General features: G+C 32.3%; 4 protein-coding genes across 4 annotated transcripts in view; all 4 read left to right on the forward strand.

Annotated features, from left to right (window-relative positions):
• Positions 1–5,159, forward strand: part of LOC9315233 (UPF0481 protein At3g47200) — a 6,369-nt gene extending 1,210 nt beyond the window's left edge. The window contains exons 2-8 of the mRNA XM_021027305.1: positions 365–418; positions 1,708–1,758; positions 1,973–2,023; positions 2,686–2,736; positions 3,109–3,398; positions 3,479–4,311; positions 4,675–5,159. Coding sequence (XP_020882964.1) covers positions 365–418; positions 1,708–1,758; positions 1,973–2,023; positions 2,686–2,736; positions 3,109–3,398; positions 3,479–4,311; positions 4,675–4,994 — 1,650 coding nt within the window. The 3' untranslated portion in view covers positions 4,995–5,159. The remainder of the gene's footprint in view (positions 1–364; positions 419–1,707; positions 1,759–1,972; positions 2,024–2,685; positions 2,737–3,108; positions 3,399–3,478; positions 4,312–4,674) is intronic.
• A 2,737-nt stretch (positions 5,160–7,896) lies between these two features.
• LOC9315234 (probable serine/threonine-protein kinase PBL6) lies at positions 7,897–10,019 on the forward strand. Its single transcript, XM_002879121.2, has 5 exons — positions 7,897–8,230; positions 8,380–8,615; positions 8,707–8,896; positions 9,056–9,447; positions 9,540–10,019. The coding sequence occupies exons 1-5, from the start codon at positions 8,089–8,091 to the stop codon at positions 9,864–9,866; spliced, it is 1,287 nt and encodes a 428-aa protein (XP_002879167.1). The 5' UTR covers positions 7,897–8,088; the 3' UTR covers positions 9,867–10,019.
• Positions 10,020–10,154: 135 nt separating this feature from the next.
• On the forward strand, positions 10,155–13,821 carry LOC9315235 (probable ATP-dependent RNA helicase ddx5). The gene is made up of 7 exons (XM_002879122.2): positions 10,155–10,375; positions 10,460–10,945; positions 11,125–11,213; positions 11,353–11,452; positions 12,706–12,960; positions 13,155–13,303; positions 13,388–13,821. The coding sequence occupies exons 1-7, from the start codon at positions 10,220–10,222 to the stop codon at positions 13,668–13,670; spliced, it is 1,518 nt and encodes a 505-aa protein (XP_002879168.1). The 5' UTR covers positions 10,155–10,219; the 3' UTR covers positions 13,671–13,821.
• Positions 13,822–13,959: 138 nt separating this feature from the next.
• LOC9315236 (psbP domain-containing protein 2, chloroplastic) lies at positions 13,960–15,048 on the forward strand. Its single transcript, XM_002879123.2, has 2 exons — positions 13,960–14,518; positions 14,613–15,048. Exons 1-2 carry the CDS (start codon positions 14,054–14,056, stop codon positions 14,868–14,870), a joined length of 723 nt encoding a protein of 240 aa, XP_002879169.1. The 5' UTR covers positions 13,960–14,053; the 3' UTR covers positions 14,871–15,048.
• Positions 15,049–18,465: the final 3,417 nt, after the last annotated feature.

Raw genomic sequence — 18,465 nt, forward strand, 5'->3', positions numbered from 1 at the left:
TAACATACCGCTTTAATACGGATTAAATCTTCAGTTTATTAACAATTGTCTCGTGGACTCGTGGTATACGTTACTTAATAACTATTGTAAACTATTATTAACAATTTGAAAAATTATATATATATTAACTTTAAAAATAAATCATCCCGCAGTGTACCGCTGATTAAAATCTAGTTATTTAGTATACTGGTAGAATATGTATTTCAGTGCAATTTTTCTTGATTATAAAATTTTATTACGTCGAGCAAAATAATAGTGTTAGTTATCTCTAATGTTTTTCAAAATAATATTTTAAACTTTATTTAAGATCAATATTTTAAGAAAATATATTAAAAATCTCATTTTTTTATTCGTGTTAGTTTAGTTGTCAGAATCTCAAGAGATACTCCTGAAGCGAGGGTATATAAAACACAACAAGGTACGTATCCAATCATATATATGAAAATTGGTCAACTTTCTCCATCTTTTCACCATGTCAACACACTAGAGAGTGCCATGTGTCCACAAATGAATCATTAAAAAAATGATTCGCTTCATCTTTATCGGTCCTTTTCGTCTTCTCTGTACGTTTTTATCGGTTTTATAAAAACAAAAAAAAATAGAAACCATATGTAATTCGGATTGGTGACGATTTGCTTTTCTCGGTCTTACGATTTACCGGTTTTATAAAAATAAAACAACATAAAAATCATATACAATTCGACTTAGTTCGATTTTGGTTATTTTCAGTTTATTCCATGATTTTTTGCAAAAAAAGTAATATTAGATTTTATATCTTAAATTGTATCATTTTGATTTAGATTCGATAAAACCATGAGCACATTCCAACATACTTTACCAATTAAATATTAAACCTAATATTATTATGAAATATATCATCTTTCAAAGAGTTTGATTTTCTTTTCTCCAACATGCACGTATTGATATAAACATTCTTAAAAATATCATTAGATTTACAAAAGTTATTCATCTAACTTATATTACCAAGAAGCTTCTTGCAAAAATAATTAAAATCGAACCAAATAAATATTATAATAATAAAATTTATAAACAAAAAAATGAATGGTTTTAAACTAAACCGAACCGAAACCAAAACATTTTTATTTTTTAATAATTGTAGCCGAACTGGTTTTTAGAAGAAACCAAAATCAAAACGAATCATTTAATTACTGATTGATTCAATTTTTTGGATAAGATTTTTTTTCCACTCCATATTTATTACTGTGGACATAGGTTTATAATTTTTTTAATCGATAAAATAAATTATAAAACAGGAAATATAATGGATAAAAAGTGAATATTTATAACACTAATAACCAAAAAATTGATCAATACAAATATTCAACATTAATTTAAAATAAAAATATAAAAAAGCCCGCTCGTATATAGGAAATAAAATTTACTTATTTATTGATGTGTTTTTAAAGATTTTGTTATCATTTTATCTTTTTCTACTAGTTCGTATCAGTTCTGATCATCTATAATTCACATCTCTTACATTTAATTCATTAGTTTAAACAACAAAATATGTATTGGTACAATATGTATTCTAGAGCTATTTTCTTGATTCTTAAGTTTATCTCATTGAGTAGAAAAAATATTGCTGAGATTATCTCAATTATTTTACAAAATAAGATTTTTAACTTTATTTATGATGCATATTTTATCCAAAAAAAATATTAAACACTTTATTTTTATTCACCTTAGCCCTCCAAATCTCCAGGCACGGCCCTCAGCGAGATGCTCAAAGACAACGAGGTACGAAACTATGAATACTATTTGATATATATTGGTACAAGATGTATTTTAATTAGTGTTATTTCTCTTGATTTATTTTTTTTATTTCATAGAGTAAAAAATTGCTAGTTACCTCTAATAATTAACAATATAAAACTATAAGCTTTATTTATGATGCATCTTTTATCCGAATAAAAATATTAAACTTAACGTTTCATTTTTTTATTTTTCTTAGCACTCTAGATTTCTAGGCACGGCCCTGGGTGAGATCCTCAAACACAATGAGGTATGTATTCAATATTCATAACGCATTTAGCAGATTCAGTTGTGTTAAAAAAAAATTAAAAAATAATGTCTTTTTATCCCTAAACTTTCAGCTAGAAAAAAACTTATGATGATATACTTTTTTTTTGGTGAGAACTTATGATGATATACTTGAACTAAGAGAAATAATTCTATAGATTTTACATTTTCCAATTTATTATAGCTGTACATCATAAATTTTTTTACTAGTATGTTATTTCTCCTTTGTATCATCGTTTGTAAAACTATTACAGTTAAATATGTGTATATATATATATATATATATATATATATATATATATATATTTGTGTTTTTGAAGTTGTTGTTATCATCTTCTCGTCTTCTACGGGTTAATATCAGTTTTGATAATATGTAATTCACATTTCTTACATTTATTTCGTTAATTTAAACAACAAAAATAAATATAGTATCTAATCTACATAAATGCTATTTGGTATATTGGTATACAATATGTATTTTAATGCTATTTTTCTGATTTTAAAATTTTATTTTAGAGTAAAATAGGGTTAATGTTTTTTCTTCCAAAAATAGTTTTAATCATCACTAATATTTTAAAGTTTATTTACGATGCATATTTTATCCGAAAAAATTAATAGTCTTATTTTGTTTTGTTTTTGCCTTAGCCCTCCACATCTCTAAGTACAGTTCTGGGCGAGATGTTTAAAAACAACGAGGTACGTATCCAATATTGATAATGCAATTAGTATAGGTTCATGTGTGTTAAGAAAAATATATAAAAACATACTCCCTCTATTTCGTTTTAGTTGTCGTTTAAGGTTTTTTCACACAAATTAAGAAAAGCATTTAATTTTCTGTTTTACCCTTTATTAATATATTTTATAAAAAATTTCATTGGCCAAAACATTAAAACAGTAGGGATAAAACTGGAATTTTGACCAAACATTTGCATTGAAAACCTAAAACGATAACTATTATGAAACAAAATTTAAATCCTAAAACGACAACTAAACTGAAACGGAGGGAGTAATACTTTTTAATTTTTATCAATTGTTTGTTATACTATTAAATTGACTATTTACTTGTAGGAGAAGGAACAAATATTTTCGGATCTAGAACGAGGAACAATGCTAACAAGACCTATGGGAGAAGAATATATTCAGATACGGCTTTCTAAAGACACAACGACTCAACCGGATTCTAAGATACCCGGTCTTTGGTCTTCTTCGGTTAAACCCGAGTTTTGTTGCATCTATAGAGTACCAGACCGGTTACGCAAAGTGAACCCCGAGGCTTACACTCCTCAAATGCTGCTAATCGGACCTCTTCACCATTCCAAGAAAGTTGAAGCCTTCAAGCGCTATAAAACCGAGTTAAGGTAACAATGAACAACATAGTATTAATTTTATTTGAAACATTTAGATTTTAAGTTAAGCTAATACGTATAGATTATTCCAGATATTTGAACTATCTCAACATGGAGCTTCACAAGAAGAAGTGCCTTGATAGTATTGGAGATATATATGGGGAACAGCCTGTCAAAGAGTTCAGGAGACTCATCGAAATAAATGAGAAATTCATAAGAGATAGCTACGCCGAGTCAACGATTTGGATCAATACTAAAGATTTCGTAGAAATGATCCTCCATGACTCGGTGTTCATACTAATGTTCTTCATTCAAACAGGAAGTACTCTAAACTTCAGCAAGAAAGAAGATATTCTTTTCAACCAGAGTCGTCTCATAAACTCTACCGCCATTTTAGAAGATCTAATCTTGCTCGAGAACCAACTTCCTTATGCCCTTTTAGAGAAACTCTTTGAACCTTTTTTCTCAAATCTTGATACTAAGGAAACGTTTCGTGACATTACCCTTCGAGCTTTTGGCTTCGAGGGAAAGATCAAAGAAGAAGTGAGATTCCAACATTTTACTGATTTGTTTCGGTGTGTCCGTGTCAGCACACTTTCTTTGGCAGAAGAACAAATCAGTATAGCAAAGAATGAGCCACCGAAGAGCAGAAAGATTATGTACAACGCAGACAAACTAGACAGTGCAGGAGTGAATTTTGTGAATGTGGATGAAGAAAATGATTTATCGTTGGTGATTACTTTCAAAGACGGAATCTTGAAAATGCCTTGTTTCACAGTGGAAGACAACACCGAGAGGGTTATGAGGAATTTGATGGCACTCGAGCAATGTCATTACCCTCGAACTACTTATGTTTGTGACTACATCTCCTTCTTGGATTTCCTCATCAATACCGACCAAGACGTTGACTTGCTCGTCAAGAAAGGTAAACGCACTTTACAAAAACATAATTTTAAAATATTTTCGAATACAGTATAATTTTTGTATTTTGGTTTCATTTTGTCCTGATTAAAAACAAAAGAAAACTCAGGTTTCAATTTTTCGGTTTCCATCAACGGCGGTTAGATTTCAAATTGGATATTTTTTTTGGTAGTCTTATGTTGTAGCCTTGTAGGTAGTTGAATATCATCATAGTAGGGTTAGATTAAATATCTCAAATATAATCAGATATTTATAATAACGATTTTGTTTTACTAAACAAGTTGGACATTCATATTATAAATTAGTAAACTGGTGTTTTATTTTATTTTTTCAATTCTAAGATTTGTAACCCATTTTACGTTGAAAGGAATTGTAAAGAACTGGTTAGGACATCAAGGATCGGTGACAGAAATGGTAAACAAGCTGTGTTTAGGGCTCGTGGATTTCGGATCTCACTATTGTGATATAGTCGAAAACCTCAACAAACACTACGACAATCGTCTCAACAGATCGGTTGGCACTCTCCGGCGAGTTTATTTCAAAGATCTTTGGACCGGTACTGCCACCATCGCCGCCGTTGTTCTCCTCGTGTTGACTTTGATTCAGACTGTGGCTTCCATTCTCCAAGTCATGATGCAGAACGACAATAAGTCTCCGCCGCCTCCGGCTCCGTCCCGGGGACTGTAGACTGTTTCTTGTTATACACGAAACCAAACTTTATTTGTCTTTTTATTTTCCATTCAAAATCTTGTTTTTCTCTTTAAATCGACATTCCACAATAATGCTTCTTTTTCATGTTGTTGGTAAGGGTAACATCATCCATTCATTTTCATTATGTATCTTCAAGTTAATAACAACGTATTGCTTGCGTTCAAAAAATAAAATTTGTTTTTATCTTTATCTTACTCAATTTTCAGAGTGAATTTGGAGGGGTAAAAAATAACAAATAAAAGTTATGAATGGTACTAATAATTAATCTTTGTAACTTATAATCAAAAGTTTTATATTTTGTAATCAGTATTGAAAAATTTCATTTTAAAAATTCATTTTCAGGAGAATTAGCTAAAAAGAATACTTTCTACTATCTTTGTGCGTGAATCTAAATTTTTATATTTTTATGATTATATGGTTCTCTAGTTTGAGTGTTTGTTCCCCGTATCCTTTGGAGCTTTTGCTTTCCCTTGTTTAACGAATCTTTTAGACGAAAAAATAAAATAAAAGAATGTGCTTTGGAAGTCGAACCAGTAAAGATACATTTGATAACAAGTTTATCCACAAGTAAAGCTTATAAGAAAGGTGGGCTTTATTGACAGTTCATATAACCGGTGATTACATTATACTATGAAATCAAAATATTGGTGGCCCTAAACTTTTTAAAATCAGGGGATCTATTCTATCACTTTTTAAAGCACTGGCTAAATCTTTTCGGCTGAAACTCAAAGAACAAGTGGTCCATCAAAAATCAGAAACTTTTTTTTTTTGGTAACATGTTACGTATTTATACCATTTTTATATTTGCGACAGCGATTAGATTACAGAAGAAACTCATAAGACATAAAGACCAAAAACTAGAACTTAAAACTACAATTACAACAGAAACACGACAAGGAAAACACAAGTGAAAAACATCCAGCAGAGGCCCGAAAAAGAAACACTGATTCCAAACCACGAATCTTGGACATTTGCGTGATTACCTCAGCTCCAAAGAACTCAGGTCCTCATCGTAGTTTCCACGAGCAAACCCTCTCCGAAGCAGTCCTCGAACCTCAGAACAAAAGAGCGCTTACAGCATAAAACTTTTATGTGGTAAGCCTTATTACACGGTTGTTAACCGTCTTAGAGCAATAAGAGTCTTGCAAGATGGATTATGCTGTTTATGTGACTTCATAGATATATAACCAGGGGCGGATCTACTTCAATTAAGATGGGTGCAGTTGCCACCCCTAATTTTTTGAAATCTTTGAAGAATTTTAAGGAATTAATTTAATTGCCCCCTATAAAAAATCTTTCTTGCCACCCTTAATTTGTTTTTTTTCCAATTAACCAAATTGACATTACATAAAAAGGGTAAATAAATATTACTTATCTCTTTGCCCCTTTAATTTAGCTAAATTAGTTACAAATTTAAATCCAAATAGAAATAACAACATTATCTAAATGCATAGATCATAATATTTATTTCCTTTTGTATCAACTAAAAAATTAATGTTTAAAAAATTTGTCTCATCCCATAACTTTGACGGTTCATATTTATGATAATTGGTTTCTTTTTAATTTTTTATGTGTTGTTTTCTAAATATTTGAGTTTTTTATAAAACTTTTTTAGTAAAAAACTAAAAATTTAGTAAATATAAATTTTAAACTAAATATGTTAATTCAAAATCTCTAACTTTTAAATATTACTCTTTGATTCATTTAAACTCAAATGATTTTTAATAGAAATATTGTATCTATTTTACTTTTTCTTATATAGTATAATGAATTTTATATATCATAAATAACAAAGCAAAAAATATTTTCAAAATTTTTTTTTATTATATATATATATATTACATCAAATATAAATATTGATCGCCCCCTCTAAATTTTTGTTCTAGATCCGCCACTGAAAATAACGAACGACACTTTTTAATGTCCTTTGAAAATGCATACATGAGCGTTCTCTTCAATTCCATTAGCTTCGAGAGTTTTCTCATACTATACTTAAAAAAAAAAAAAAAGATTATATGTTCTAGGATAAACCTTCATCAACCGTTTTGGCTTTCCACGATGTAAATCAATTTCCGTAGATGTTGTAGTTTATAAAAAACGTATAATAATGGAAAACTCTTCCAATATTTGTATATATATATATATAACCAACCTTAGAGCAATAAGAGTATTGCAAAATGGATTATGCTCTAAACATCATAAGCTTTCTTTCCAATTCCATCAGCTCCAAGAAAATGATCTTACTATAACAAAATATATAGATTATCTCTTATAAAGACAACATTTAACCGTTTTATCTAAAAAACATAAAATAGAAAATAAACTCTTCCAAAATTTGGATAAATTACCACTCGAAGTGGTTAATGATGCCTCATTAGATGCATCATGCATATACCTGGTTTCGTCCAAATAGAAATGATCTTGATATATCTTCCATTGTTATAAGATCCATGCCATCAAAAGCTACATGGCCCTACTGATGATGAAGTGTCGACCATATGGTTCATGATACGCTTCCAAGACATTCGAGCAATGAAGAATGGGCATGATGGATACACTAAGTCACTCTAGATCTTGTGACAACATATATCTTCTTGTCATTTCGGGTTAGAAACGCCGATAATCGCATTTCTCCGGTGATTTCTACTTTGTATTTCCTTTAAAACGGATTGGTGCTCTCAAAACGGAGCTTTAAGAAATTTTGTCAACAAATTTCTTGACATACAAAAGGTTTGACCAAGCAGCTCCCACAAAGTCACATCTCACTTTGACTTACTCCACAAGACCCAAATTTAACTACACGCACCTTATTGGCCACTATTAATAACCCCTTATGGTACACCTTCCCGTAGACAATAACTTACGTTTCTTCTTCCTTTAAAAAAGTTCAAATTAGCATCTCTTCTCTCACTTTACCCTCTCCTCTCTCTCTGTTTCTTTTTCCGTAACTCTTCATCTTCTTTCCCCAAAAAATCAGATTTTTACGTTTTCTAATTCTCCGTTGTTTAATTCCAAACTTTCTAGGGTTTTTTCCTATAACGAGAGAGAGAAAAGCTTCTAGATTTTAGCGATGGGATGTTTCGGACGCACTACGAAATCGAACAAACGATCAGATATCAAAACCACGAAGAACAACGATTTCACCCCAAAAAAACTCACCATCAATTCAAACATCGTCCATAAGAACGTAAATCTGACACAACCCAGCTCAGGTATCGACTTGAATTCGATAAAAAATCGATTTTTATTCCTCAATTTGGAATCTTGCGATGTGGGTATTCCTCTGTTTTAGTAGTTTCGATTTGGGTTTCTTCGTTTTTAGGTTTTGTGTTCTTATTGTTGTATTTATGGATTCGTGTAGATTGTTTAAAAGTTAGTCTATGTGGAGATGTAAGCAAGGAGGTAGTTACTAAGGAGGATCAATTAGCTTTGGATGCTAAGGATACTAACGTTGAAGATGAAGTTATAGGGAAGAAAGCACAGACTTTTACGTTTGAAGAACTCGCTGTTTCGACCGGAAACTTTAAGAGTGATTGTTTTCTAGGTGAAGGAGGATTTGGAAAAGTTTACAAAGGTTTCATTGAGAAAATCAATCAGGTTTGTATATATGTTTTTTGATTGATTATTTATAGTGTAATGTGGCTAGCTGATTAGAGGTTTTAAGGATTTGTGTTTGGGTTTTTGATAGGTTGTTGCAATTAAGCAACTTGATAGGAATGGTGCTCAAGGAATTAGGGAATTTGTTGTTGAAGTGTTGACGTTAAGTCTCGCTGATCATCCGAATCTTGTGAAGCTTATTGGATTTTGTGCTGAGGGTGTTCAGAGACTGTTGGTTTACGAGTATATGCCGCTAGGTTCTTTGGAAAATCACCTCCATGGTATGTTGTATACCTCAACTTAAAGTGGTCTTTATCTTTCCTTCTACGCGTATTACAGAACGAAAAAAGTGGTATGCCAAAGGATCATAATATTGGTATTGCATCGGGTTGCTTTGTTGATTATGTTAACTTGTTTTCGTATATTTTGTTTGGTTTTAGATCTTCCTCATGGTAGAAAACCGCTTGTTTGGAGCACTCGGATGAAAATAGCGGCTGGTGCAGCAAGAGGACTAGAGTATCTCCACGATACAATGAAACCTCCTGTGATATACCGCGATCTTAAATGTTCGAATATCTTGCTCGATGAAGGATATCACGCAAAACTCTCCGACTTTGGATTAGCTAAAGTCGGACCAAGAGGGAGTGAAACCCATGTTTCCACAAGGGTTATGGGAACATATGGTTACTGTGCTCCTGATTACGCATTAACAGGACAACTCACATTCAAATCAGATGTATACAGTTTCGGAGTTGTTCTTTTGGAGCTTATCACTGGAAGGAAAGCTTTCGATAACACGAGAACACGTAATCACCAGAGTCTAGTTGAATGGGTAAATATAAAGATCTCTAGCTCTATTATAAGTCTTGCTTCTCTTCTTTTTCTAGTTGAGCATAATTCACACTTTTCGACGTAATTTTACAGGCACGTCCGTTGTTTAAAGATAGGAAGAATTTCAAGAAAATGGTTGATCCGTTACTCGAAGGAGATTACCCGGTTAGAGCATTGTATCAAGCACTTGCAATAGCTGCAATGTGTGTTCAAGAACAGCCTAGTATGAGACCGGTGATAGCCGATGTAGTAATGGCTTTGGATCACTTAGCTTCTTCAAAATATGATCATAGTCACCGTCAAAAGCAGCCTAATGTGACAGAGACTAAAGTCGAGGAAGAGAAAACACTTGTAGAATCTAATGTTTGTGTCGAGGAGAAACAAGAAGAGATCAAGATTTGCTCAGATCAAGCGACTTAATCATCATCAATGACGATTCTTCTTTTGAAAACAAAAAAAAAAACAAAAGATTGTTAAAATTTTGATAATTTTCTTCTTGATATGTAGAATGCTTCGTTTATGTAAGCAACAATTTTGTTCGATTTAGTGAAGATGAAGCCGGTTTTTGCAAAAGTCCGGTTTATTACTAAACCAATCAAGCCGGTTCTACGGAGATTAATTTGTGAAATTCGATGACGAAAATGACACTGTTACCCTCAAAACTTCTGTTAAATTACGATTGTGCCACAACTATATAAAGGAGAAACCCGAAATAAGAATCCGGAAGCGAAGCTAAAGCTAAGCAACGGCCGCCGCGAAGCTAACCTCCAAAAATGGCGAAAGGAGACGATAATGTGCAGAGGAAGAAGAATAAATTGACGAGGAAGAAGATGAGTAGGAAGAACGATACCGCCACCGTCTCTGCTCGTATCTCCGCCATTATCGCCGCCAAGAAACGCCGCAAGTCTGGTAAACGCAGCATGTGTCAGGTATCTCACTTCGATTCGATTTTAGGGTTTTTGAAATCGGAAATGTTCAATTTGAGAGAAGACTATGTGTTTGATGAATCGTAGGGAATGTGTTTTACGCTTCCTACACTTGAAGATCCATTCAATGAAAGACAAGGTAAAGGTGATATAACTAAAAAGAAAAAGAAAAAGAAAAAGGTTAAGAGTAGAGAAGAGAAGAAACCATCTACTATGTCCATTGATGGTGTTGAGAAGAAGATGGATGGTCCACCAAAGTTTCTCATGTTAAACTTGAATGAGATTGAGAGCTCGTTTCGTAAAGATAGTACATATAGTGAACAGCATGATAAGTCTTTGTTCACTAGCACTTGGGGGATTGAGTTCTGGAAATGTTTTTCATCTGGGAAAGATATTTTGGAGACGAGTGGAATGTCTTCTACTGTGGAACAGATTGCTTGGATTGTTTCAAGTGCAGCTGATGCTATTGCTAGACGGGAGAAAGACGAGGAGGAAGAGGAGGAGGAGGAGGAGGAGGTTGGAAACAGTCCTTTTCTTTTGTACCTTGTGCCATCTCAGTCCAAAGCTTCTCAGGTTAGGATGTGATCCATGTTGTTGTTCATTTAGTGAATTTCTATGAAGACTTGATAAAATGAACCGTTTCGGACACCAAATATGCATAATACATTACATTATCCTGATTTTATTTGTATTATATATCTCGACGAGGGGCATAATGCAGCCATTTGTGTTTTTTGTTTTCTCATGCTTAGGTCCGATCCGTTTGCAAGGCACTGAAAGGTATTGGAATTCACACAGTGAGCTTACACCAAGGCGCATCACTAGATCATCAGATTTCAGGGTACATCTAACCATTCCATTATCTATTTTTTCTTTCTGCAGTATAGTCTGTTTTACACATTTTCCATGCTGTTGCTACATTAAGGATAATCTCCTTCTTTTTTCCCTCCTATTCTGACAAACTGCCTTTCGAGCTGTAGATTGAAAAGTGTTGAGCCTGAATTTATAGTTGCTACACCTGAGAGACTTTTGGAGATTGTTAACTTGAAGGGCGTTGATATATCCAGCGTTTCATTGCTGGTATGCTAAAATCTTTCTCCTGTTTGTTTCATGTTTCATTACAACTGCAGTCCAAACATGTCCAAATCGTATTACTTTGAAAAACCTACTATGGCTTCAAATTTATTTGTTTCAATTAAGATTTTATGTCGACTTCTGTAGTGAGGAAGGTTGGCAGGTCCTTTTTGTTTCAAAGATGTTTGTTAGTATTTGTTCCTTTTCAAGCTTTCAATAATATACCATCAACTAGGGGTGTCAAAATGAGCTTGCAACTCATGAGCTGGCTCAGCTCAGCTCGATTTTTCATGAGCACGAGCTCTGTTTTTTAGGCTCATTTAATAAATGAGTTATGTGATCGAGCTTTTTTTAGATCGCGAGTTATATGAGCGAGCTTTAATGAACATGAGCTAGCTCATGAGCTCGGCTTTTTTAGAAATATATATATATATATATATATATATATATATATAAATATATACAAAATGTCAACAGAAGCATATATATCTTTTCATTTAAATTAAACAAAACTAGAGTTATTCTATTAGAAAATTTGTGTTTTGAGATTATTTTTCTTGGATTTATTTCCATTATTTAACTTTAGAATTAACTATATTATTGAATTTATTTTAAGTTTTTTTTAAAAAAGTTACAATATTTTTGTTATTATATTTATTTGTTATGATCTCGCGAGCTAGCTCATTTAACTCGCGACCAAGATAATCTGAGTCCGAGTTTATATATTAAAGCTCATCTAATAAATGAGCTGAGCTGAGCTAGCTCATGAAATACCCGAGTTCATCATGAACTAAGCCGAGTTGAGCGAGCTAGCTCATTTTGACACCCCTACCATCAACCATCTTTATCTGCCGCCTGGTATGGATTGAGTTTAGTTTCCTATTCTGAATATTTATCCCAGTGTTATTGTTTGAAGTTTGTCCCAGTATTGATTGCTTTGATTGTCTTAAAGGATCTTAGATTCTTAGTACTGGACTAGGCAGGTTTCCAAACTTCATTCTGAGTTCTCTACTTTAGTTGAATCCTGATCCTTATAGCTACATATCTACTTAGTCCACACCTTTCCACAATAAGAAAGGCTCATTTTCATGACAGTTTTCTCTGGCCTTTTAATGTTATGGAGGACATCTATATATCTTCTTATGTTTATGGATATTGGTTGGTCTCCCTCTAACTCCATGTAGCACATGCTATGGAGTCTCTTTATCCTATATTTAAGAGCGTTCAACACTGCTAATTGATATCTCACACTTACACAGGTAATTGATGAACTAGGTTCACTTTGCACTGGTGGTTATCTAGATGCTGTTAAATCCATTAAGCAGGCCATTTCCAGCAAACACCAATCGATAGTTTTCAACGACAGTTTTAGTGATTCCACTATTCCAGCCGTCCAGAGTCTTTTGGGGAGATCAATTAACAGAGTAACCGTCAGTGATTCTGTTGCCAGCCAAGGCTCTTGTATTATCCAGACTGTAAATGTCTGCGCTTCGGAGGAACAAAAGCTGCAGAAGGTACGTCATATGATACATTATATTTATCTATGACCCTAGCGTTTTAAGTTTTAAGAATGTGAGATTATAAGAAAGCAAAGTTGCTAGAGTTTTGGACATTCAAAACAAACAGTTAACAGGAGAACTATTGGGATGGATCTACTTAAGAACTGTCACTGAAGCCAATATTAATGTTTTTTATTTTCCCTTTGCAGTTTGCAGAGCATCTGGATTCATCTTCGTCGAAGATAATACACATTGTTACAAAGGAAGAAAGTTTCAAAAAGATAAAGGCTCTACTTAAGCTCAAGGGTCTATCTGTCTCAATCAATAGTGACTCTAAAATCTCAGAGGTCAAAAAGAGGTACGAGCTTCTCAACTTAGGCGTATTATTTAGCTTTCTTCATATTTACCACTTATTCTCTTTTTCTTTTGGCTTTGGCTTCAGCCGGAAACCTGTGGCACACTTGATTGATATAGAACAGTTGGATACCACAGTTATGAGGGACTTCGAAACCGTTCTACTTCCAGACTTTTTCCCATCAATTGAAATTTACACTCAGATTCTAACGAGTATGGCTAGAGAGAGTGTTCACGGCGTACTTCACAGCTTTATAACAGAAAAGGAGGCTGCTTCCTATCGAGCTGGACCATTAGTGACTATCCTGGAGGATTGTGGTCAGAACATACCTGACCCTTGGAGGAATATGCATGTCGCTATGTCTGATTAATCAAATGTTGTCTCCAATTCTCTCTCTTTTAGTGACAATGGTTTACAAAAGTTTTGAATGCAGAAAATTTTGGTTAAACTGATCAATTTGACTGTGTACCGAATCAGACCATCAAAGTTTTGTGCTAATGGTATCTTTCTTTTTTCGTTAATATTTTGTCTTCCACAGGTGTGTCTAATTTAGATAAATTCGACTAGAAAAATCATATTTTAAAAACAAGATTGAGTTGTTTTTTTTTGTTTTTTTGGTCTATTACATATTTACATCATTAGAAATCTTCACAAAATTGAGAGGTCTCAGACAAGATTCTACAAGTGTATACTTTTGGTATACTTTTCAAAAATCCTTATCCTCAAAAATGTGATAAGGGAGAAGGAAGCAAAATGTGGTCGCAAAGCTTCTTAGCTTCTCTTCACTTCTCTGCTCCTCCCAAATTGTCTCTCGTCTCACCATCATCATCTCCTTCTTCTTGTTTTCATCACAAGATCCATAAACGTATCCTCTGCTTAACCCAAAATCCATCATCCAAAACTGAGATCAGTCTCAGCAAAAGACACTTAAATCTCTCAATTCTCACACTCTTCTTCAATGGGTTTTTCTTATTGGATAAAGCCAAATCCATCGAAGAACTTCAAAGATACACTGATTCCAACAATGGCTTCACTCTTCTCATACCCTCTTCTTATACCAAGGTAGACAAAGCAGGAGCTAATGCTCTGTTTGAAGAACCAAACAATGGAAGCAACAATATTGGTGTTGTTGTTAGTCCTGTCCGTATAAAGAGTCTTGACCAATTTGGTACTCCTCAATTTGTTGCTGATAAGCTCATCAACGCAGAGAAACGAAAGGTAATAAAAAATAAACAAAAACAAGATTTTCTATATAAATGTGTATGTGATTTGGTTGTTGTTGTTGTTGTTGTTGTTGTTGTTGTTGAATTAGGAAAGTACAAAGGAAGTAGAAGTTGTGTCAGTGGGAGAGAGATCAGGATTAGGACAACAAGTGTATGAGTTTGAATACAAAATTGATAGTACAAGAGGAGGGATTAAGAGGGTTTTCTCAGCTGCGTTTGTGAGTTCTAACAAGCTTTATCTATTGAATGTTGTTCATTCAGATAAACCAGAGAATCCATTGGATTCAAGTACGAGAATGTTGTTGGAACAAGTTCTTCACTCTTTTGATGCTCTGCCTCTTACATGACCAACCCAATAAACTGTTTTCTTGCTGAGCTTGTTTGATGGGCTTATTCTTGAGTTGATGGGCTTTGTAGTAATTTATTTAGCCCAATAAATCTGAGATTTCTTTTCTTACAAATAATGTTGCCTAGTTATTTAACATGTTGATGATGAGCCTAGTTAACATTGTTTGTTTGTTAACATTCTCTTCTTTTGTTAACATATAAGTTTAAATAATAACAGATAAACGAAAAATCTTTGTTGTAACAATCATTACTTTTTATCAATAACATGCAATATACGAGTTTGAATTTGGATGATGAACGAGCGATAACACTATCACAAACTAATATATTACAAGTCGACATTATCAACAACAGGCTTTCATTAGGATGAGTTTGCGCCGAGGTAAACACAGAGTAAGTAATTTGTAAATGTCTTCTTTGTCTCGAATGGAAAAACAAACACGTAACTAATAGCCCTCAGTTTCCCAATAATAACAAAAAAGCCATGTTGATTTTTTGACATGCGTGTGACAGATGCTTTGACTTTTGGGGGAGAATGAAAATGAACTGACAGACATTAAATGCTCAGCACGTGAACTGACCCTTACCAAACTAACACTAATTGTTTGTTTATCGAATTAAAGCAATTTTAACACGCTACAAACATATATTACACGATTTTAATATTTATGCATATGTAAACACATAAATAGAGCGTTAAAAGTAATTCTAGTGTTAAGCTATTAGATCTATGTATACATGTAAATAAATATATATATATATATATATACACATATATATAATACAACGTTATTAACATCTATATATACGTAAACACGTACATAGAACGTTATTAACAATAAAATGCACGTAAGCACGTATATAGAACGTTATTAACATTTGTATACATATAAACACGTATATAGAATGTTGTTAATATTTGTATACATGCATGCACGCTATAAAGCCACGCATATTCGTCTCAGAAGAAATAAAAAAAAACTTCGTCAGTTTTATGAGCGCGTAAGACTAAAAAGAGAAAGATGATGGGCTAATGTTAGAATTGTTTTGGACCCCGACAAGAGTTTATCAAAAACTAATTTCATCCCAGATCTTTACTTCTGGGTTAATTATCTCGTATGAATGTATATGTTTGAGAGCCATATGAAAACAAAATCTTTCACAAAATACCCCAACTGTGTTTAGTATTTTTCTGAAAAATTAAATGATACGTATAAATGAAGAAGAAGATGGGTATGTGTGACATGTTATGGCTTTGTGATTAATTTTGGCATAGAATTATCATATCTTACGGTCTAACTTTTCTGTTTATCAACAGTACCTAATGAGACACTAATTTTTCACAGCGTTGATATCATTAATAATATAATAATTGTAATATTCACCCTAAACAATTCACCAAGTAGACAAACAGAGGTAAAATCTTAAGTTTCCCTATTGAACATAATAAATTCTCTACATTTTGGTTTTGACCACTCCTGTTGTGGTCATATTCAATTTTAAAAACATAGATCTATTATCATATATATATGCATATAATGCGATAAGCTATACTATATACTATTATATCTATGATTAGTTAACTCGCGACGCGATGTGATTGTTCATATACAATAAAAATTGTTTATGAGTTATTACGGTTGCATGAATTTAAAACTACATAAAAATCGTTTCATACAATCGTGTAACCCTCGCTATTAACGATTGACATATCGGGCTATTGCATTTAAACATATTTTCTTACAAACTTAGTTATTCATGCTAACTAATTTTTTTGTGTGTCTTAAACGTTATACTTAATTTGAATCTTTGATATAGTGTTACGTTTGAAATATCCCACGAGGCACTAAACATTGAACACATCGACCATTTACATTCTTTTTTGTCAACATGCATTTTTCCTAAAGATGACAACAAAATGACAACAAACTAACAACATTGGTATAAACTATTAAACTACATTTTATGGTTACATAATCAATCATTTTACTAATTGAGAAATAACAAAGAATGTGTCAAATGTCAATGTATGTGAGGACTGAGGAAGGTGTGTTGGTAAGGAGAATTCAGATTTGAATGGGATAAGTGCATTGACTCCGAAAGATTGGTAATTAATTGTGTTTGTGGGAGAAAAGAAAGAAAGAACAGAAAAGTCAGCAATTCAGAAGTTAGAAAAGAAAGGTACGGACAGTCTGCCATATTTTGATCAGTCACTCGTCAAATCATCTCTTTTATTTGTTTTTTTTTATATTTCTCTTTACTTTGCTAATTAATTAATCAAATTTTCTATATATTTAACGTGTCATATACCCATATCCCTTGTTTAAAAAATCGCTAGGCGCTCGGCATGGGCCTAGCGATTAATCGGAAAATCGGATTAAAATCGGAGATTAATCGGAGATTAGTTTTAGGGTTATTTTAATATTTTTAAAACATATTAGCTACAATTTTGAAATGGAAACTATTTTTCAAAGTTCATAAACTGTAGTTTACCAAATTAATATAATACTTGATATATATACACACACACATATATATATATATATATATATATAAATATATATATAATTTTGAAGTTAACAATCAAATTATCCAAACTATAGATAATAATAGCATATCCAAAGTTCCAAACTATAGATAATAACATAATTCAATATCTATAATTCAAATGTTGGAGTTACACTTCTAGTGATGTGAACCCTCTTTTAAAGATAAACAAAAATCACAAACAAATCATACACATATACATATTGATGGGGCAAAATAATCCATGAACGGTCACTGTTAAAGATGGTATATATATATATATATGCAAGTGATAGAGCTGAGAGCTCCATTAATTTCAAGGGACGTGGGGTTTTCTAGAGAGTTTCAGAAGTTCCTAACGATCTTCACAATAAAAGGAATTAGTTGACAATGTCTCGGTTATCCAAAGGATCTAGTTTAATTTTGATATTGGAATCTCATTTTTTAGGCAACTAAGTTGACTTACACACTGACACGTCGCTCATGATCATATAAAGGAAAAAGTAGGATTTTGGTGAAAAGAAACAAACTCTAATTCAATCTTTTTAGCTGAAAAAAAAACATTTTAGACTTCGAGAAGGATGATGTCGTGGAACCACAATTGTCAAAATTAGAAATTTTTATTTTCATGATCTTTTTTTTTTGAAGAAAGTGTTTCAATTTGAACAAAAAAAAGTGTTTCAAATCACTAAATTAAAATTTTAAAATTTTAAATTTACTCATCAAGATTCTTATAAGATATTATCTCTATTTTTTACCACTACATATGTATTTTATGTAAATACAATATTAAATTCTATAAATAACTATCGAAACCAACACTTTTTTTTTTGTTAATAACACTTTAGAATTTGTTACTTTGTCATATATGAATGAAAGTATATACTATTATTTGTTTTTAATAAAAAATTAAAACCTTTAATATAAGCGGATACACACAGTAAAATTTATATGAAAACATTAGTTTTGAAATAACTTTTGTCAATCAAAAATTCAACAATTGTGGAGAAACTTTAATTTTTTAAAAAATTTCAATTGAACTGGTGATAGTATCCATTGAAGTAGCAA

Source organism: Arabidopsis lyrata (assembly GCF_000004255.2).
Source record: "Arabidopsis lyrata subsp. lyrata unplaced genomic scaffold ARALYscaffold_4, whole genome shotgun sequence".
Taxonomy (NCBI): Eukaryota; Viridiplantae; Streptophyta; class Magnoliopsida; order Brassicales; family Brassicaceae; genus Arabidopsis; species Arabidopsis lyrata.